Source organism: Lontra canadensis, unplaced genomic scaffold (genome assembly GCF_010015895.1).
Source record: "Lontra canadensis isolate GAN:19392208 unplaced genomic scaffold, GSC_riverotter_1.0 scaffold5, whole genome shotgun sequence".
Lineage (NCBI taxonomy): Eukaryota > Metazoa > Chordata > Mammalia > Carnivora > Mustelidae > Lontra > Lontra canadensis.
The window spans coordinates 8,575,152-8,597,580 of NW_022630999.1; the positions used below are offsets into that span (position 1 = coordinate 8,575,152).

The window sequence follows — 22,429 nt, forward strand, 5'->3', positions numbered from 1 at the left end:
GCACAATGAATTCTGGAACACTGAAAAGAAATAAAAAAGAAAATAAATAAAGTGATATACAGCTAAGACTTTTCTATGCAGAAAATAAACTCCAGTGTTTACAAACTCTAAGTAATACAATAAGAAATACACAAATTCACATAGCGTTCTTATCAAAACTGCTCCACCTGAAAGCAGTCATTAGAAAACAGGCAAATCCAGAATGTGGGACAGATTCTGCCCCAGACTCTCTTATAAAAAGTCTGTGCCGTGGGAAGAAAGAAAAGAAAAAAAGCAGGAGATTTTCTTAGAATAAAAGTTGCTAATGTAATGTAACAATTAATTACAGTATGTGAACCTTGATTGATTAAAAAACTATACAAAAATTATACTCTGGAAATAGTTGGGGAAAAATTAAATGTGGAATATATATATTTTGTATATATATATTTAGTTATAAAACTGATAGTATGATTATATACAAAAGGTCTTTATTCTTGGGGAATGTCGAGTTGTAACATAAAAAATGTATCACAACATCTGCAACTTATTGTCAAATGGTTTAGCAAAAAAATGTATTTATATATAAAATGTTTTATACACACATGCACTCAGAGAAAAGAGAGAAAATAAATGTGGCAAAATATTAACAATCATTAATCTATGTGAAAGGTACATAAGTGTTCATTGTGAAAATCTTTCAACTTCTCTGTAGGTTTGCAAACCTTCATTATAAAAAAGTTGGAGAAATTAGATCTGTATGCTGCTCTTAAAATAGGATATAAAGAGAAGTACTATCTTTTCATTTCATTTTCAGATGAGCATATTATTGGCTACGTTTGCATCCTGCATAATTGTTCCTGTAAAATGTATAGTATGTTTTGCCCTGTTGACTCCCAATAAGGAACTTTCACGAGAGAAATTTACAAGCAACCATGGCCAAGTCCAGTTGAGGAACTGTCTGTGTAGGTTCATTTGCAAACGCCTTAATAAGGAGTTTTATGGCCGTGGATTTCTGGTTTCCCCTGATGTGCTCCTTTACTTTTCCTCTGGCCAGCATGTTTCTTCTTGTGGCAGATGTTGCCTTTGGCGTTTTTCTTGGCTGCTTGTTCTTTTATCCACTGCTTAATAACAGGACTGCGTGGGCTGACACAGATTCTTCTGCGCCTGACGTGAAGGCTGACATGGAGGGAAGATAAACAAAGTCACTGAAGGAAAGGCCAAGTAAAAACTTAGTGACTCAGACACAGTTCTCAATGAGAGACACGAGACTGGAATTCTTAAGCTGCGGAGCCCATGAGGTTGAATCCTCACTTCCCCGTGGCCAGAGGTTCCTCAGACACAGCATGAAGAGGAGGAGAAGGGCGCCTGGGTGGCTCAGTCAGTTAAGCAACTGCCTTCAGCTCAGGTCATGATCTCGGGGTCCTAGGACTAAGCCCCAAGTCAGGGTCCCTGCTTGGCGTGGAGCCTGCTTCTCCCTCTCCCTTTGCCTGCCCCCCTGCTTGCGCTCTCTCTCTCTCTCTGTCAAATAAATAAATAAAATCTTTAAAAAAAAAAAAAGTGGAAGGGAGGAGGGAAGGAATGAGGGAAAGGAGAGAAACCAAGGGAAAACAATGGTATTTCCTGACCCAGAGCTTCGCCCAACAAACCCAACTCACACCTCACGGCCCATCTCATACATCTCTCCTCCACGCAGTTTTTCTAGATTGTCTCAGCTAAATGCCATTTTCCCTTTGAGTCTCTCAGCATGACCTCTCCTCTGGGATTTAGCTTATGCTGTCTTTTGTATGACTTTTTGTTTCAAACCTCCTTGTCCTGGGGTGTGATGCTCCTTGAAGGAGGAATAGTCTGGAATTGTCTTGAAAAAAGGCCTTGTTCAGAGTAGGAATTCTGTAATTAGTTATAGACATGAAGCGAAAATTGTTCAAAATAAAAACAGTCTGGTTTTGTTTTTAACAAAACAGTCAACTAAAATATTCTAGGTGTTTGGTAACATTTTAATATACTATGGATTCAAACCCCTTCTCAAATGTTTTAATGTTTTAAATTTTCACCTTGGGGTGAGAAAACCATAAAGCAGCACCCACAATTTCTAGGAATTGGAAGAATTTCTTGTTACAAAAGATACTGTGACTTTTAATTTGCCCCCAGGTGCCATCTAGCTCTTACTAAATGTCACAATGCTGCTGGCTCTCCACAGACATTCTGTATCTGGATAAAACAAAGCCCCCCTGCCTGTTACTGGGGAAAAAACCCAGAAGGATACAGAGTAGGTTGCCATTTTTTCCAGATGACCCAAGAAGAATCATTTGCTAATGTGGGGACTCTTGGAATCAGGGGAAAACCTGGGGAAGGCCTCAGTGAGCTTACGCATAATAAAGCCAGCAGGTGGGAATGTTAATTTGAAAGAAGTGAGGCTTCTTGAGAGGAGGACAGTGCATTCTCTGAGTGTATTACACTGAGAAGTCTCCCAAAGGGAAGCTGGTTGGTTTGCCAATGGCCGCTAGAGGAGAGCACCCAGCCATAGTGCTCAGAGGAGGAAACAAAAAGGAGTTGAAGCTCCTATCATTCCCAAAGGCCAGCAAGAACCTGAGCAGACACCCAGTGAAGAAACGCTCCACTGACATCCAGTTAAGCCCACAGCATTAGCTGTGGGACTCCCTCAGTCCACGAGCAACAAGGAGCTTCGGGGAGAGTCAGGGGCACTGGAGCTGAAGGTGAGCACTGGACAAGGGGTGGGGGGGCTCATGGAGAGAGGACCAGGGAGGTGGAGAGCCATAGGAAAACGGGCAACAGCTACCATGTAGGACCCTTTGCAAAGGCCTGCCCCATGGGGCCTCAAACTCTCAAGGAAATAAAAGGGGAAAAAAGCAGCTACCAGAACACAGCTCCCAAATCCAAGGTTCTAGGATGTTTCCAAATCTTAAAGTTTCAAGACTGCTTAAACCTGCGCCTGTATCCCCGGTGTATGCCATCATCAGGATAAAAAGAGTTGAGGTCGTGTTGGACGAGGTAGCCTATCCCACAATCCCTCCTCCACCCCCCACCCCCTCACCCCACCCCCCACAACTCCACAGTATTCTGCTGGGTGCTGACCCAGCCCGTTGTGTATATCTTGGTGGAGACTTTGGACTCCAAGAAACCATAAGGCTGATCCCCTAATTCTTTTGCCCCTAAGAGAGTAGCTACAGATGGTCCACGGACCTACAGGCACAGCCCCGCCACAGACATTAAACCTGTAATTGTTCCCTGAACCTGGTTTCTTTGCCCCTTCCCCTAAGTACAAACGCCCCTCAGCAATCACTTTTGAAAAAGTGCTCTAGCTTCCCAGATAACTTTATATAATAACCCCAAGTTTTTTTCCCAACAGGTATCTGGGAACTTCAAAAACCTCAGTGCTCTGCCCAAGACAAACAACTCTGCACTGTGTTTATATTAAGAAATAGCCAGAAGCTCTTTCATGAAGTCATTGTAGAAGGGTTTAAACAAGCAAATTCCTCTCTCAGAGAACAAAAATTACAATGATCATCCACAGGGCGTGAATCAAAGGACCTATTTTAGGCCCAAAAGGAAAAGGAAAGAAATCTAGTGAGTTCACTATAAGCTCATTTATATCTGTTAGTTGAGATTAATAATACGTGCTTTTGGGGACTTATATTTCTAACACTTGCAATGTTTTCTGTATCTAAAATCTGTACTTTAATAAATTATTTTTAGATCTAAGTGATTGGCTTCATAGTTTCCCTTTAATTAAAATCAAGTGCTTTTTAAAATGAAGTCACTTTTTTAAAATCATATTTTCCCTTATCAAAATGAGAACATTTCTATTCCTATACCTTTTTTTTTTTTTTTTCTGGAAATCCTGTTACCACTGGCATCCCCTGCTAATTCCCAGGATCTGTTCTTACTCTTATATACAGAGAGAAACTTCTCTGTGTCTTTCCCCATACCTTCCTGGGAGTCCCATGGGATCCCTTACATGTTCAAAGGCCTCTATGGTCTGAGGTGACGTGTGCCAGTGAGGCAGAAGTGACAGCTGAGCATTTGGTGTTTCTGAGAGCAGCCAGAAAGGTAGGTATGTAGAGCCGATACAGGCACTGAGATGTTTCCAATTCTCCAGAGTACGTGGTCTATCCATGAACTGCCCACAGATACTCACTCTCAACTATTACCAGCACTATTTATTAAGTAAAAGACTGTTAGAATCTTGGCCATGTACTAAGAGAGTTTTTCAGAGAAGTTGGGAACTTGAAGCACCCCTCCGAGGGTACCTCATTGGTAAGTGCTCCCTGGTTCCCAGTGATGAAACCACCTAAGCCAATGGACCCAGTGTGGTGACTGGAGCTGAGGAGAAGCAGAGAGTCCTCCTGCCACATAGATACTCATGCTCATTAACACTCTGAGCCAGAATTATCTTCCTCTGCAAATCTAACCTCAAGTGTGAATTGTTTTTTTAAGAGAGAGCATGTGAGCGGGGTGGGCGGGGGAGCAGAGAGAGAGGGAGAGAGAACCTCAAGCAGGCTCCACATTGATGTGGTGTTGGTCTCATGACCCTGAGATCATAATCTGAGCCAAAATCCAGTCAGACACTGAGCCACCCACGGCTCCCCTCCCAAGTATGCTTTTTAAACTATATCCTATCTAAGATCCTTTTGTGGACCTTATAAAATCTGTGAACCTTCTCCCTTGAAAAAATGCTCATACATTCATACCCACAAATTTAAGGAGTTCACAGCCCCCAGACCTGAAGGAACTCTATCAATGAACATCTTACAAACTCTTCCTCTGAAATTTTAAGAATCTTGTCTTGGATCCGTGTTTCTCAAAGTTGGGTGATAGTTGGGATTCCTCTGAGAGGGAACAAAATATATCTTAGATCTCAGAGAACGGTCTGCAGGACTCAGTGAAGAGTCCTGGAGACTCTAGGAGGGCAGAGTCCCTTAGGTTACTGCTTCATCCAACCACACAAGCCAAAGATAGAACGGTGCTTGGTACAGAAACCTTAATCAATAACTATTTGTTGAACTCACTGAATAAATAAAGAGGCTTCTCAGTGACTCAGGAACTCAGGCATAAGCACCGGGCTTATCTGTAGCCCCAAGAAGGGGATATACCCAGGGGCTCATTAGCATCCCCAGTGGCGTTAAAACCAGCACACCAGGGAGATGCCGGATACACTGTCCTCATGATCTGAAGGTGCCAGATACAATGAAGTTTGGGGAGAGCGTTTTATGGTGGGTCCCATCATCACTTCTGAGAGATCTCTGAAGTATATGGAGCTCTGAACGAGACCTGGTTCACAGCCCATCTCTGCCACTCTCTAGCTGTGCGTCACGAGGTTAACTATATACTCATTGGGCACAGCTTTATCTTGTGTGACATGGAGATAATTTACGCCTTCCTCACAGCATTGTTGTCAGAATCCAGATTTGCTACGTACCAATGAATTTCAGATTTTAAAGTTTCTATGGGGACATGAAGAACACAGAAATCTAAAGTTGTTTTTTTTCTTTAAAGGTTCTGTTTATTTGAGAGAGAGCATGAGCTGGGGGAGGGGCAGAGGGAGAAGCGGACTCCCTGCTGAGCAGGGAGCCCGATGTGGGACTTGGTCCCAGGACCCCGGGATCATGACCTGAGTCAAAGGCAGATGCTCAACCAACTGTGCCACCCGGGCGCCCCAGAAATCGAAAGTGTTTGATAACTGAGCCAGAGGTAAGCTTGGAAAAGGTTCACCAGAAGACAACAGCCCAGAATCAAGAGCACAGATGGGCATTTGGGCTTGATTGCATGTGACAGGTACAGACATCTACTTCTGTTTGAACCTTGTATATATTCTTGATGAATTCAGGGAGTAAAAAATGACAGCAACCCATAAACTTGCCTGGAAAAAGCTACAGGTAAAGCCACAAAACAGAACAGAGACACCTTCCTTCTGTTTTGCTTTTTCACTCAGAATGTCCCTAGTTTTGTTTTGGAAAGTCACACACACTGTCCAATAACTGAAAGTATTGATCCTGAATTACAGCACAGCAGTGGGGGCCGCGGAGGCGAGCCTGGGGCTCTGGACACACCAGTCCTGGGAGACTGTGCCCACCTCGGGGAGCCTGAGGCTGGAAGGGTGGAATATTTACTCTCCCCTCCCTCGTCTAAATGATTCTTTGTATGTTGCGTATCAGGCAAAGCCTTGCTCACCTACTGCTCATGGGCCAAGAAACGAACCCCAGACAGGTTTAGCCCTCCTGGCTGAAGAGCACTCACATGACAGCGGCCAAGTCACAGTCCCCATCAGCTCTCTGGATGCGACACAGATTCACTCTCTCCAGAAGCCTTCGCGAGATATGATGTGAAACCTCAGTGCAACAGCTGGAGGCAATGGGAAGTATGGCTAGAAGAAAAGAAAGAAATTGTTACATCTCACAGTGCGTAGGACAAGAGCCTAGACACTCCAGAAACAAATAATCCGGGGCTCCTGGGTGGCTCAGTTGGTGAAGCATCTGCTTTCAGCTCAGGTCATGATCTTGGGGTCCTGGGATCGAGCCCCACGCTGGGCTCCCTGCTCAGCTAGGAGTCTGCTTGTTTCTCTCCCTCTGCTCCTCCCCAGCTTGTGTTTTCTCTCAAATAAATAAAATCTTTTTAAAAACCTCAATAATCCAATTTAAAAATGGGCAGAAGACAAGAACAGACATTTCTCCAAAGACATCTAGGTGGCCGACAGACACATGACAAGATGCTCAACATCACTCATCATCAGGGAAATGCTAATCAAAACCACAAGGAGAGATCACCTCACACCTGTTCAGAATGGCTAAAATCAACAACACAAGAAACAACAGGTGTTGGGTGAGGATGTGGAGAAAAAGGAACTCTTTTGCACTGTTGGTGGGAATGCAAACTGGTGCAGCCACTGTGGAAAACCGTATGGAGGGTCCTCAAAAAGTAAAAAATAGAACTCCCTTATGATCCAGTAATCACTCTGCAGGGTACTGACCCCCAAAATACAAAAACACTTATTCAAAGGGATTCATGCACCCCTATGTTTATAGCAGCATTATTTACAATAGCCAAACTATGGAAGCCGCCCAAGTGTCCATCAATAGACGAATGGATAAAGAAGATGTGTATTCCACACACTGTGGAATATTACTCAGTCATCAAAAAGAATGAAATACCACAGGATTTCACTCATATGTGGAATTTAAGAAACAAAACAAATGGAAAGGGAAGTGAAGGGAAGGGAAGGGAAGGGAAGGGAAGGGAAGGGAAGGGAAGGGGAGGGAAGGAAAGGAAAGGAAAGGGAAGGAAAGGAAAGGAAGGGAAAAGAAAGGAAGAAGGAAGGAAGGAAGGAAGGCAAGCCAAGAAACAGACTCTTGACTATAGAGAACAAACTGATGGTTATCAGAGGGGAGGTGGGTGGGGAATAGGTTAACAGGTGATAGGGATGAAGGAGGGCACTTGTGATGAGCACTGGGTGCTGTATGGAAGTGCTGAATCACTTATTGTACACAGTGGAACTATACTGGAATTTAAAAACAAAAACAACAATAAAACTAATGGCCTTTCTTCCTTTTTTATTTTACATTTAAATTCAACTAATTAACATACAGTAAGTATATTATTAGCAATAGAGGTAGAGTTCACTGATTCATCAGTTGTATATAACACCCAGGGCTCATTATATCGTGTCTGGCTCTCAGATTCCAGAGAAACAGAATGCCAATCCACTTAAGCAAGGGGAAGACACTTACTGACGGTTTTGTGAATGCAAACCTGGGACAGGACATGTTCCTTCCTTCCAGAACTTACATTGTATTTGGGGAAGATAAAACATCAAGTATAGGGAAGAGATGAAAAATAGCTCCAGACAACAATGCTAGTAGATTGAAGACTGACTTGATTAGAGATGAAAGAAGTGAGTGTCCCACCCAGTTGAGAAGAGAAGGACCACATGGGCCCCTGGAGCAGGTTTAGGTTTCCTACCAAGGAAGGACTTGGATGAATCTTTAAGGATTTGGACGGGTGGAGAAAAATGAAGACAACTTGTCAAGACTAAAGGAAGTGTGTGGTCAAGAATTCTGAGACAGGAAAGCCCAGATGCATTGAGGGCATGGAGAAAAATCAACCACTTTGTCTGAACTGAGTAGTTAGGAAGGTGAGTGATGGAAGATATGGTTCAAAAGATAGACAGAGATCACACTACTGAGGCCCTGAATGTATGTCTAAGGAGGACACATTTGGAACTAAATGCTTAGGATACAATCCTCCTGGCCCACTCCACTGTACTTCTGGAATTCTGTCCTCCCAAAAGGCTCCCACAAGTCTTACAGACAGGTACACAGCTGTTCACTATAGCAAAACATTAGAGCCCACCTAAATGTTTACCAATATAATAGTAGATCCAAATGGAATAAAGGATGACATATTTATGTATATATACACTAAGGTAAATGAATGTGGAATTTAAGAAACATAATTTATTGTTTAATTATAAAAAACATAATTTACTGTTAAGTGAGAAAACAAATTTCAGTCCAAGAACTGTAAATGATCCCACTTGTATAAAAAGAATGTGTCAGATACACAGAGGGAAAAATTATGGAAATATATATGCCCAAATTTATAAGCAAGGACTATTTCTAGACAGGGGGCAAATTTTCAACAAGCATGCAATATTTCTGAGTAGGGAAGACAGGGTTGGCATCAGAGGACATCAAGTTGGACTCAGTTTTAAAAGACGAGTAAAAATTCACCTGATTGAGAGGAAATGGAACATTCCAAGGAGAAGGAACTGCGTGTCCAGAACACCGGGGTAGAAGAGAAAGAATGCTTTTCTCAGTTGTCTATCTAGAGTCTGAGTCAAACTCCTAGAAGAACCTGGTGTCTTCTGAGTCTTCTGAGACTTCTGAGACTCAATGCTTTGAGTCTCAGAAATGCCTGAGTCTCAGAGAAAATGCCCGAGTCTCAGAGCCTCAAGAAGGATCTGTAAAAAATTAGCCAGAGCTCTTTCCCTCCAGGAAGAAAGACTTTTACCTTCTTCTCCTGTGCCATCATGGGTCCTGAATAGCCCAATGCTGCCATATTTAGAATAGAATCTCAGCTTGTGATATAGATCAGTAACAACTTAGCATCAGCTCAATATATGTTTTTTTAATTCTTGGGAAATTAAAATACATATACAATCCCCATATATATACACACATACACAAATAAATAAAATATATATATAATCCCCATATATGTTAATTATATTTACATAAATCCATTTACCAAGAAAAAAGTGTCTTCAATAACTTTTTAAAAAATTCCTTTAAAGATTTATTTATTTGAAAGAGAGAGGGAGAAAGCACATACACACAAGTAGACGGAGGGGCAGAGGGAAAAGGAGAGGGGAAGCAGATTCTGCACTGAGCTCAGAGCCCGACTCAGGGCTTGGCCTGATTCCAGGAGCCTGAGATCATGACCTGAGCCAAAACCAAGAGACCAGCATTCAACTACTGAGCCACCCAGATGCCCCTAGATAATTTTTATTTTTATTTCTTTAAGATTTTATTTCTTTGAGAGAGAGAGAGAGAGAGAGCACAAGCCAGGGGGAGGAGAAGCAGGGAGAGAAGCAGACCTCCTGCTGAGAGGGAGCCTGATAGGGGGACTCGATCCCAGGACCCAGGGATCATGACCTAAGCCAAAACAGATGCGTAACCAACTGAGTCACCCAGGTGCCCCTCAATAACCCTTAAACCACTAATTTAAATTAATATAGTTGAAACATATGTGCGTAAGTGATTAAGAGTGCTCAGTCTCACTTGTTTTTTTTTTTTTTTTAAGATTTTATTTATTTATTTGACAGACAGAGATCACAAGTAGGCAGAGAGGCAGGCAGAGAGAGAGGAGAGAGGAGGCAGCAGGCTCCCTGCTGAGCAGAAAGCCCGATGCGGGGCTCCATCCCAGGACCCTGGGATCATGACCTGAGCTGAAGGCAGAGGCTTTAATCCACTGAGCCACCCAGGCACCCCTCACTTCTGTTTTAATTTAGCTGTCATGCAAGTCTGCAGTAGCCCAAACAAGGAAGATGTTTACCTTTCCCACTGCAAGCCATGTCATGCCACAAGGATCCACCTCTTTCCTCTCAATCTAGACCCAGTAAGGAACTTTTCATTTTGTTATGCGTGTGACAAATGTGCAGAGAGGAACACCCAAGCACTGAACAACCAGATTCACCGGATTAGGAAAAGCAAACATGTACTGAGTGTCCACGCTGTGCCCAGTCCTGAATCCTGCATTAGAAACGTTGAAATAAACAAGGCATGGTTTCTGTCCTTGTGATATTTTAGAGTCCAGTGGGAGACAGGGAGGTAAACAAATAATCACAACACAGCAAAACACACGTTCACAGACTGATGGTCAAAGTGGAATGGGCTTACAAGGGGAAAGAAGCCAGATTCAAAAGGCCACTTATTGTATGATTCCATTTATAGGAAATGTCAGGATGGGCAAATCCACACAGAAAGTAGATTAGTTATTGCCAGGGTGGGGGTAGGCGGAATTGGGGAGTGACTGCTAACTGGAGAGTAGTGATGGTCGTACAAATCTGTGAATATACTAAAAACCACTGAATTACACACTTTAAAATGGTGAATTTTATGGTATGTGAATTATATTTCTATTTTTTAAGTCCTTACATTTATTAATGCATTCATTTCCTAAGACCAATTACTTCTTTAGCAATGCTGTGCTGCCTTTTCTCCAAGTCAAACTATTTTAATATCCCAAGCAAAGTTTTGGGTTTATTCATGTATCCATCCATTCACTCATCATCTTACTATGTAAGGATTACTATGTGAATTCTTACAGAGTGATTGCTCTCTCTCTCTCTCTCTCTCTCTATATATATATATATATATTTTTTTTTCCTTATAAATTCGTACATAGTGAATCACTATGCTAGACCCTGGGAGTAGAGAGATGAAATGGACTTTCAGGGCGCCTGGGTGGCTCAGTGGGTTAAGTCACTGCCTTCGGCTCAGGTCATGATCTCAGGGTCCTGGGATCGAGTCCCTCATCGTGCTCTCTGCTCAGCAGGGAGCCTGCTTCCCTCTCTCTCTGCCTGCCTTTCGCTCTACTTGTGATCTCTGTCAAATAAATAAATAAAATCTTAAAAAATATATAAAAAAAAGAAAAGAAATGGACTTTCAGAAGCATTGTGGGAATTAAGAATCATAGGCAAGCCCGTGTGATTCAGAATTTGAGTTTTATCTGAGTGGTGACATCAATTCAAGGAATAGTTTTAAGCCAGAAAAGCACCCAGGACCTTTATGCACTTACTAAGCTGGATTACATTTCTTATATATCAAGGTAGGACAGGCACACCTGGAGATCACATAAACTACAACGGATTAACTATGGAAAGGTAAGAGGCCCGCCAGATTTACTGCGTGTTGGCAGAAGTGACTGGTGCCCTCCAGAGGCAGAGGGAAATATAAAACACCAAGAGAGATGGAATCCTTTGAAGAGTGTTCAGAAGGTCAGGCAACTAAAACCGTTATCAGGGGAGTTCAGGCCAGGGCAATGTTAAGATTCTTCTGGAGAACACAGCCCCCTACAGGTTTTGTATTCGGCCTCCTGCCGGAATATTTCCATTTCAAAGAGTGGATAGGAATTTCCTCTATCTCGATGATCTGGAATTTCCAGATAGGAAAGATTTAGAAATGACAGTAAGGTTGAAAAAAGGGATCGGGTGACCTTTCTTCCGCATTTAAATAGCTTTAATTCAATTGATACAGTTACTTGGTTGGGAAAGCAAGCTGAGAAGAGATTAGAAAGCTAAGCCTTCCCAAAACACCACTCTGGTCCACTGCTGCATAAAGCAAGGAATCCCGTGGTAAAGAACCTGCTTTTGTTCCCAAACCGGACTTTACACAGACACAGACCTGTCTCAGGGAGCAGGGGTTCCCTGAGGGAAACATGGGAAGAAAATTTTTGCAAATAAGTAAGAAGTCTTGCCGAGTGGGCTCAATAAAACCACAGGGCCCAGAAGTGTGAATGAGCAATGGTCTCGGGTTTACTGTGAGGCTTTCTCCACTCCCCTCCACCCCCTTTCCTGACTGCCCCAGACATGCCCCTTTGCTTTGGAAAGGTCACTCCAGTGTGTCGGCCCCACCTGGGAATCTCTCTGGAAAGGTGACTTATGAGGACAGCAGATGCACTTCCCTGCTGGCCTGAGCTCATTCCTCTGGGGAAAGGGGACAACCACCAAGGGGAAAGCAGTGGGTCAACAGCAGCTGTCCAACAGGGGCACCATAAACCTGCAGGTAGGGGCACTGGTTACTCGAGAGCTCAGCCTCCCGTACGTATTGTTACAGGATTTCCTTTTCCTTCACTGCCCACAGTTCTTGGTCACGCTGCTTCGAAGAATGAAGAGGTAGACCAGATGAAGAGCGGTGGGCAGCAAAGCATTTATTGAGTGATAGTACAAAGCTCCCCAAGAGAAAGGAGACCTGAGAGGGTTGCCACCAGAGTTTCTAAGTCTAGGGGTTCTTACGGGCCTGTTGGTGGGCTGTTCTAATCTGATTTACCCTCCACACACCTGCCATCTAATCAGGTCTTTGTCATCTCTCTCTGTCATATGGGAAAGGGTGGAAGTAAAATCCAGGGTGGTGTAAAATCCTTTTGAGAGCGGTTTCCTCTTAGGGTGGGAGTCCCTTGTCCCTGCCTGTCTGCCTTCTTAACTATCCTTCATCACTATCAGACCACCTGTCTCAAACTCCTAGAGGGAAAGGACCCTTCTCTATGACTCACGATTTGAGAATTATCAAGAATATCTGTATTGGGGATCCTGGGAAAACACCTATAATGACTGACTAGGGAAGGCCAGGACTCAGAACATCATAATTTCTATTCACTGGCCAGTGAAGCCTGGACCATACAGTCTCCATGGGTAGCATCTGATGTGTGTATTCAGTGAACTGAAGTCAATGTTTGAATCTTTTTTTTTTTTTTTTTTTTTTTTTTAAGAGAGAGAGCATGAGCGAGATGGGTGGGAGCAGAGGGAGAGGGAGAGAGGATGTCTTAAGCCCATTCCATGCTCAGTGCGGAGCCAGATGCAGGGCTCAATCCCACCACCTTGAGATTATGACCTGAGCCAAAATCAAGAATCAAATGTTTAACTGACTGAGCCACCCACGCACCCCTGTATCATCTTTCAAGTATTTTGTAGACTGTCCTGATCTTTGCCCCATTACTAAAGACGATCTGCAACTATTACTACATAAGAAGTGAGAAAACAAAAGTAGGAGGAAAACACTTCTGACAGAAGGCAGAATGTGGCAAGGGCTCTATGAGAAAGAATCAGTGTCTGGAACATTAAGAGGCAGAAGAGATAAATTATAGCAGGGATCCACGTACATCTTCATCAAAGAGGTGGAATTTGAGCTGGGAACTTGGAAGATGGAGAGTTTGAATAGGGCCATAAATGTGGATGAGAATGGATACAAAGGCACAAAAGTGGGAAAAGACAGAATTTATGCATATTTTGTGGGGATTATAGAATATTATGAGTCCAAGTTGTAAGAGGAAGATACAAAAAGTGTGCTGGGACCACAATACACCTTCTGCCAAAAACACAAGCTCAGTAACATCTATGGAAATATTTCTAACATCATGATTTACTTAAACAATTTTCTGTAGAAATCTAAGTGTGGAGGGATAACTAATAATAACTAATTAGTTATTATTATTAATAACTAATAACACTTCAGTTATTTTCCCTTCCTTGCGAAATAACACCTAGGAAAGTATAAAGGATACAACACCTATATATGCGCCATCCAAATTTTACCAATTTTAATCATTTTCCACGTTTGCTTTCAGTCTTACCTGTAAGAAATATGTTTTCAATACTTTCCTGTGACTGTTAACAAGGCTGCAATTAATACCCTAATGATAATAAGAGGTTACATTTGTTGAATGCTTACTCTGGACCATCCACTGCCATATGCGAAGTCACTAATTCACAGCAACTCCATGCTAAAAGTACTCTAATTATCCCCACCTCATAGATGGGTTATTAATAAAAAACATTACATAACTCTCTCCAGATTAAAGGGCAGGACAAGAAATGGTGGGGCTGGGATTGGAAGCCAGAGACCACTTTTTTAAAACTACTAAGCTAAGCTTTGCTTGGTCTTCTATGTCTCCCCCAGAACTGTATGAGAAATTCTCTAAGGCAGTGGTTCTCAAAATTAAATGTGCATGAAAATCATTTGGAGGACTTTTTAAACCCAACTGCTATGGGGCAGCTGGGTGGCTCGGTCGGTTAAACATCTGCCTCCAGCTCAGGTCTTGATCCCAGGGTCCCTCTCAGTGGGGAGTCTGCTCTCCCCACGTTCACTCATGTGCTGTCAAATAAATAAAATCTTTTAAAAAAATAAAATAAAATAAAATAAACCCAATTGCTGTCAATCCTTCCCCAACTTTAGGTTTCTGATTCAGCACATCTGGGATGAGGCCTGAAAACGTGCACATCTAACAATTCCCCAGGTGATGCTGATTCTGCCAGTTCTGGACCACACTTGGAGAACCACTGCTCTAGAAGAACAGACCTATGCATGGAATCGCTAGGTTGTATGATATACTTGTTTTGGCAGCACATACACTAAAATCAGAAGGCTGGAGAGAGGAAATGTGCACCTTCTCCTGTATGTAATATGGGCAAATTGCTCTCAAAGTGATGATACCCATTTACACTCCCACCGGCAGTGGATTCAAGTTCTATTTCTGTACATTCTCCACAACACTTCATAATATCACTTTAAAATTTTGCCGATCTGGGGGGATTGAAATGATATTGCAACGTGGCCTAAATTTACCATTTCTATATGAGTGAATGGCTATTAAATTAACTCTTTAAATTGCTAAATCCTATTCTACCAGCTTTGTTTGTTTTTTACAGTTTGTTTCCCCCCCAACTACTTAAAGGAATTCATAAAATATCTTGGATTCCAATCTTTTTTTATTAGAAACTGTTTTTTTTCCACTTGGTAGCTCATCTCTTAACTATGTTTAAAGTTGTTCTTTACAGTTCACTATTATATCATATTTAGCAAATCCTTGTCTAGCCAGAAGTCATAAAAATAACATTTTGTTTTAAAAGCTTTGCTTTTTAGCAACGGAGTCTGTCCGTTCTCGCCACAGAGCCCAATTCACCAGGCCTCAGGTTCCATTCCCAGGGTGAATCCTTCCTTAATTAAAGTTGCCTCCTGGACAATTTCCCCCGCAAACGTATCTTAGGGTGGCCAGTTGAGGACCTGGGACCTGGCATCAGATCCCATCATCAAATCTCAACAGGCTTCCCCCAGGTGCCCTATACTTCCTTTTGGAGTGTTTACCTCCTTATAGAGTCTTCATTGTTTTGATTTATAGATCTATTTCCTTTGCACGAATCTACATTCCTTGATTGAAAGGACGGTGCTTTATCCATCTTCATATCCTTGGTGTCCAGGACATAATTGGTGTTCAGTTAGTATTTTGAAATTTAAAAAAAAAAGCTTTGTCTTTTATACCCAGAATTTATGCTGTTTATGTTGTTAGCCAGAAAAGGAACTGTCTGCATAAGAACAACCAAAATCTCAGAACCATAAAGGCAAATAAAAATTATTTCTCCATTTATAAAGGACAAAGAGACCATTTTCCCCTTCCCTTCTCTCTTAGGAATGTTTCCTTAGAGACATTGTGAAAATCTGAGTCCTTACCCTAACCTTTGCAACAGAGGCAAATTTCCCTAAGGATTAAACCCAGTCTCCGGTTGTTATACTACAGCTATATATCTAAGGTCACTGCCAAAGAACCTCTAGATATGTAAAAACATGCCTCTGGAATTAGCTCAGGGTCTCTCACAGGATGTACGAGGACTGCCAAAGTTGCAAACCTCTGTTTTTCTGAAGAGATGTTATTCTTGCTTCTTGTTTCCTGTATAAAATATGGGCGATTCTGTCCTAACTTCAGAGTCACTTCCAAAGGGCTTGTAAATCTGCTAATGCTCACTCAATAATATATTGTGTTTTCTTGTCTATATCAGTAGAGGGATCTTCTATTGGCCAGATAGCTTCCTTTTCACAGTCGAACTGCCCAGTCTCATGGATACCGTAGACACCTCTTAAGTCTTCGTGTTCCCATATATGCACAGGGCTGTTTCTAAACTTTCTCTGGATTCATTGCTCTATTCACCACTGTCTCAATTGAAATGACTTTTTAATCCTAATACCCAACACAATTAAGTGTCCATACCCAACTTGTTCTTCAAAACTGTCTTGACTGTTCTTGGCCCTTTACTATTCTTATAAATATTAGAATCTGTTTGTTAAGTTCTACAAAAATCTTTGAAATTTTGGTTAGAATTGTGCTGAACTTATTAATTATTTTGGAAGACCGGACAACTGAAAAATATTTTCCCCATCCGTAAGTGTGGAATTATCTCTCCAGTTACTCAAGGTTTCTTTGATGTCCTTCAGACCTTTATGAAGAAAATAATATTGTCATATATCTTATCTTAGATCTATTCCTAGGTACCTTATAGGTTTTGTGCTATTGTTAATGGTCTTTTGAAAAATTACTTTTTCTGCCATTAGTTATTTTTGATGTGTAGAAATGCTATGGATTGTTTTATATTGATCTTGTATCCAGCAACTTTGCTGAGCTTTTTTTAGGTATAATAGTTCAGAGCTGATATTCTTTGGTTTTTCTGGTAAACAGATGTTTTTATTTCTTCCTTCTCATCTTCTTTATAGCAATGAAAGGATTTTCTCCTTTACTTTTTAAAATTTTTTAAAAAAATTTAAGGTAATCTCTACACCCAGTATGGGACTTGAACTCACAACTCCAAGATCAAGAGTCACATGCTCTACGGACTGAGCCAGCCAGGAAATCTAAGGCTTTCCTCCTTTAATTCATTACTTTGCTAGATACTTAGACAGTGCTTAGCCCATGGTAAACTCAATACACAAATTTTAAATTACTATGATGGATTAATCTATTTTCTTCCTTGCCCTCCTGGGCTAAAACAAAGTTGGTCATAATGTACTAATTTTTATATGATTCTGAGTTTGATTTGCTATTTATTTAAAATTCTGCATTTATTTTCATAAACAAGAGTAGTCCATACTTTTATCCCCTGATGTCAATCTTGAATGTTTTGGTATTAAGGTTATATTTATCTCAACAATGCACTGGGTAGCTTTCTCTGTTATTCTATATTTGAAGAGTCCATATAAGGTGAGGATTCTGTTCCTCCACTGCTTCCTAAAACCTCTGAAATCATCTAGGCCTGGTGTCTATTTGAGAGAAACATGTTCAACTCTGATTTAATTTCCTTAATAGTTATGTGCTTTTCTGGGGGGCTTCCTGTATCTTCTCCAGTCAATCTTGATATCTTAGTTTTCTAAGAAACTGCCCATTTCGTCTACAATTTCTAATATATTTTCACTGAAGGCATTCAGAAAACTCCACCTCCCCAGAAATGCCACTCTGGCATATTGACTTTAAGTTTAAAAACTTAACTTAAAAAAACAGCAATGCAAAAAGGGCATTCTAAGTTTCCTAAAAGCAGGAGATAAAACTCCCAAGTAAAAGGTGCCCTCCTCCCACTTGGAGGAAGAAAGACATTTTTATCACCAGAGGGCGGCACTTCACCCCTCTCAGCGTAGTGAGATAGTGTTACTTCACTCCAGGGGGAAGAAGCTGAGGCCAAGGGAAATCTGTACAAACCAACCCTGTTAAATTAACTCTTATCTCCCTGGTCACTTTCATGATTAACGGCCCTAGGCCATGTCCCATCGTCTTGTTACTTTTTCACAATTTATCACTCCGTCTAACTTTGTAATTGTTGACTCAACCTGCTCCATTGGATCTTCATTTCCTTATGAAGGCTCCCATGCCACCTAAAACTTACATAGATTTGTATGCTTTACCCCTTTTAATGTCTTGTTTAGGGGCCACAGTCAAGAACCTAGAAAGGAAGAAAGAAAGGGTTTTTTCCTCCCCTAAATCACAGTTGCATAGCATTACCTGCAGTTAGGGCTTATTTTGTTTGTTTGTTTTTTGTAATTCTTAAGTGTTTGCAGAGAAGGTTCCTGTGCAAAGTAACCACTTAAAGTCTGGGTCTAAATAATATACAAACTATTTATAAACTTACAAATGTTAATTTGTTTTGAAACTAAAAACTATTTGATTCATAGGTTAAGGAAAAAAAAATCACCCAATACTTAATTTGAAAAGTGGAAGTACTACTTATTACAAGGGGTGAGATATAAACTTAGCTTAAGTTCATTTATTTAAAACACACGCACGAAAAATCAACGTTCTACCCAAAAACCTGCAAAAGAAAAATCAGGAAACTAAACCGAACCAAAGATGGGGAAAAGACAAAAGCACGACGTAGCGGCGCTTTACGGCTGTCGCGCTCACGTGTCTGCGGTCATGGCGGCCGTGGAGTAGGAGAGGCTGGAAGCGGAAGACTTGGTGCTGGAACCCGAGCCCAGGCCGGAGCCCAGGGCAGAAAGGCTGCAACGAGAAGCGGGCGGCGTTTCCCTTAATACACTAGGGCCACGTCCCGCTGCTCTTCCGGCCTATGCGCGTGCGCAACGGGCCTCTCGCACCTGGCGAAGTCCCGCGGCTTTTCCGTTAGCCCGTGAGTGGCGCGCGGCGCGCGGAGAGGACGATGACCAAGAAACGGCCCCAGCGGAATGAGGAATACGCCCAGGGGAGGGGCCCTGGCCGCCCGCAGGCGCTTGCCACTTCCGGGAAGGCGGGGAGGAAGTGCACGCACCTGCTCTACGTGGCGTGGGACTTCCCCAGGCCGTTTCCGAGTCCAGCCTCTGCCCGGGCGTCCTAGGGACAGCGCGGAGGGCCGAACACGGCCTGGCCTCCCGCCGCCTGCCCGTCATAGAGCTGCGGGGAGAATTTAGTTTGTTTTTTTTTATTGATCAGTGTCTGATGCGAGTATATTAAAAATCTAACACTATTGTCGAGATTATGTCAGATTTTTTGGTTACGATTTTGCAGTATATCACTTGGGGTGATATATTTTCTGAGGCACACAAGTACCGTTCTGTCCACAGCCGGGATCGGAGTGAGGAACTAGGCTCAGGGGCAATTTTTTTTTTTTTTTAAGATTTATTTAAGAGAAAGACAGCACCTGAGAGAGAGCATGAGCAGGGCGGAGGGGCAGAGGGAAGAGGGAGAAGCCGACTCCCCACTGAGCAGGGAGACCATTGGCGGGATCCCAGGACCCAGGATCCTGACCTGAACCGAAGGCAGACAACCAACGGAGCCACCCAGGTGCACCAGGCGCAAAATATAAATGAGTGCCCCCCAAAACTCAGTAATTGAGATTAAATAATATTTTTAGACAATTTTTTAAAAATAAAAGTTTATACAGAAAAAGTCTTTGATGCGGGGCGCCTGGGTGGTTCAGTGGGTTAAAGCCTCTGCCTTCCGCTCAGGTCAGGATCCCAGCGTCCTCGGATCAAGCGGAGCCTGCTTCCTCCTTTTTCTCTGCTTGCCTCTCTGCCTACTTGTGATCTCTGTCTGCCAAATAAATAAATAAAATCGTAAAAAAAAAAACAACTCTTAAAAAAAGTCTTTGATGAATAAAATACAGTGGACCCTTGAACAACATGGGTTTAGACTGTGTGGGTCCACTTGTAAGGGATTTCTTTTTGATAAATACAGTGCCCTAGATGTATTTTCCTCATTATTTTAATATTTTCATTATCTTAAAGAACAAAGTATATAATACACGTAACATACAAAATATGTATCAGCTGTGTATGTTATTGGTAAAGCTTTCATTCAATGGTAGACTCCTAGTAAAATTTTCGGGAGTCAGGTGGGGATTTTCCACTAGGGTGTGGTGACATGGGGGCCCCTAACCGTGGGATGTTCAGGGATCAACCTTACTACAATTTTAAATAAAAACGAAATTGGACCCTGAACTTGCATGACAGTCTTATATGTACCTTCTTGGTGAACTGATACTCTTTATCCTCCTGTAACATTCCTTTAGTCCTGTTGTAAGTTTTTGCCTAAATTATGCTTTTCTGATATTAATGTTGTGACACTAACCTTGTTAAATTTACTTATACACCTTATTTTGAGTTTTCTTTTTATCATTTTCCCCGTTTCCTTCACTGGACTGATAAGTTTTCTACATTTCCTTTATTTTATTTTTTACTGAAAATTTAGCCTGGATTATGTCAAGGAAGAACTCCCTTGGAAAAATAGCAACACCATCTCACAAACGTTTTTGAGTTTGAATCATTTGAGTAAATTTATCATTTTACTAATGAAAGTGATTGCGAGGTCAATAAAATTCCATAAGCATTTGTGGAGTGCCTACCTTGTGTCTCTCATCGTTCTAGGCACTAAATACACAAAAATTAGTCAAAGTACCTGCCCTCAGGATGCTTCCAATAGCAGATGTTTGTCTAACATTATCTTTCCGGTCCTCCTGGCTGCGTGTAACATTGGAACCCATTCCTTCCTGGGAATTTTCCATATCCCTCGTTGACAAGACACTAATCTCTCCTAATATTCCTAATACTAAGAAATTACATTCTCTGCTCTTGAACTCCTCCTCCTTTGCCCTCTCCTCAATAGTTAGCAGTCCTCAAAGTTCCACCTTGACCTTCCACTCTTCTTTCCACTCACATCTTCTCATACTTTGAATTACTACCTGTGTCAGTAACTTGAAAATATCTTTGTCTACTCTAGCCTCTACCCCAATAATCCTGACATATATTCAACTGCTGTTGAACATACACTTGAAATATTCCACAGGCTCCCCAAACTTAACTGAAGGCATTATTTCTTACCACTGAAAATCTGTTCCTTTCCTTTTCTCATCTCATTTAATGGTCATTTACAGCTACCCAGAAACCCATGTGTCATTCCATCCTCCTTCTGCACTCCCCACAGCCAGTCACAAACTCCTGTACGTTTTACTCTAACATTTCTCAGATTTGTCTCCCTCCTTTCCATCCCTGTTAACCAATGACCAAGTTCAAGATGTCATTAATTATCTCCTTTTTCCTAGTCTTGCTGTTTTCTTATGTGAATCTCTGGTCCCACAACATCCTGTGCTTTCCTGTCATTGCCATATATAAAATTAAGAGTTTATGACTGTGTCTTTAGACTGTGAGCACCCACAGTATATATTTGTACCACACCACCTAGCACAGTACCTGGTATTCATGCTAAATAAATGTCTCCTAAGTGGAACTAAGCTCTTCTGTCTTAATTTATTGTATCTTGTTTTAAGCCTTTTAATACTATTAAAATAATTTTCCTTTTTTTTAAGGAGATAAGATTATCTGTATTTGATCAAGGTCTTGTGTCCCAAATGTCCTTAAATTACACATGCTTTTCAGAAACATTATCCCTCCACTGTCTCTTAAGGATTAGGGGTCAACTAAATATGATAAATCATTTGTCCATTATATTTGATAATTTAAAGATATTAGTATCTCATTAAAAGTATTACTGTTTGAGAAAGACCATTATTATATGATCTCTCTGATAGAAGGAATTTGAGAGGCAGGGTGAGGGGGTCGTGGGGGGAAGCAAGGGAAAACCTGAAACAAAATGAGACAGGGGAGGGAGACAAACCATAAGAGACTCTTAATCTCAGGAAACAAACTGAGGGTTGCTGGGGGTTGGGGGGAGAGGCATAGGTTGTCTGGGGGATGGAAACTGGGGAGGGTATGTGCTATGGTGAATGCTGTGAATTGTGTAAGACTGATGATTTGCAGACCTGTACCCCTAAAGCAAACAATACATTATATGTTAATTTAAAAAGTATGACTGTTTATCTCATTAATTAAAGTGTTATTGAGTCTGTTGGGTTTTGTCATTATAATATTTCCAGTATTGTCAGAGAGTTGGGTGGGTCATTTCCCAAATATGTCTGTCCATGATTTGGTTCTGCCTGTGATCCAATTTTGTAAGAAGGCTTTAAAAATTTCCTGCTCAATATCTGTTAAGATGAACGCTAAAATTCTACACATCAAATTTGTGATATAAAAATTAGATTCTGGGTTTCAAGGAAATGATCCTGTTATTATAGAATGAGGAACCAGCTTCCTCTCTTACTTAGATGTATTGTATAGTCTCTGGCCTCTCAAAGTGTGGTTCCCAGAGCTGTAGCAATGGCATCACTTGAGGGCTTATTAGAAATGCAGTTTGAAAAACACTGGTATAAAGAACACAGTAAAATAGAAACAAAGCAAAGTTTTATGCTACTATTGGAGAAAGGATTCCCAGGGTAAAGAACAAAACAATAAGAAAGATTCACTTGCCAGCTGTCAGTATCTCAAATTTGTGAGTGCCATTTAAGAAGGCCAATATGTAAATAAACAATGTCTTGAATGTGTTTGGTTAAGGATACATTTCCCTATTCTAGTGGACT

The 22,429-nt window shown here is 41.5% G+C and overlaps 1 protein-coding gene across 1 annotated transcript in view; it reads right to left on the reverse strand.

The window, feature by feature from the left end:
* Window positions 1-453: 453 nt before the first annotated feature.
* CCL28 (C-C motif chemokine ligand 28) overlaps window positions 454-22,429 on the reverse strand; it is a 28,456-nt gene continuing 6,480 nt past the window's right edge. The window contains 2 exon segments of the mRNA XM_032851421.1: window positions 454-1,158; window positions 6,238-6,364. Of these exon segments, the coding sequence (XP_032707312.1) occupies window positions 966-1,158; window positions 6,238-6,364 (320 nt within the window). The 3' untranslated portion in view covers window positions 454-965.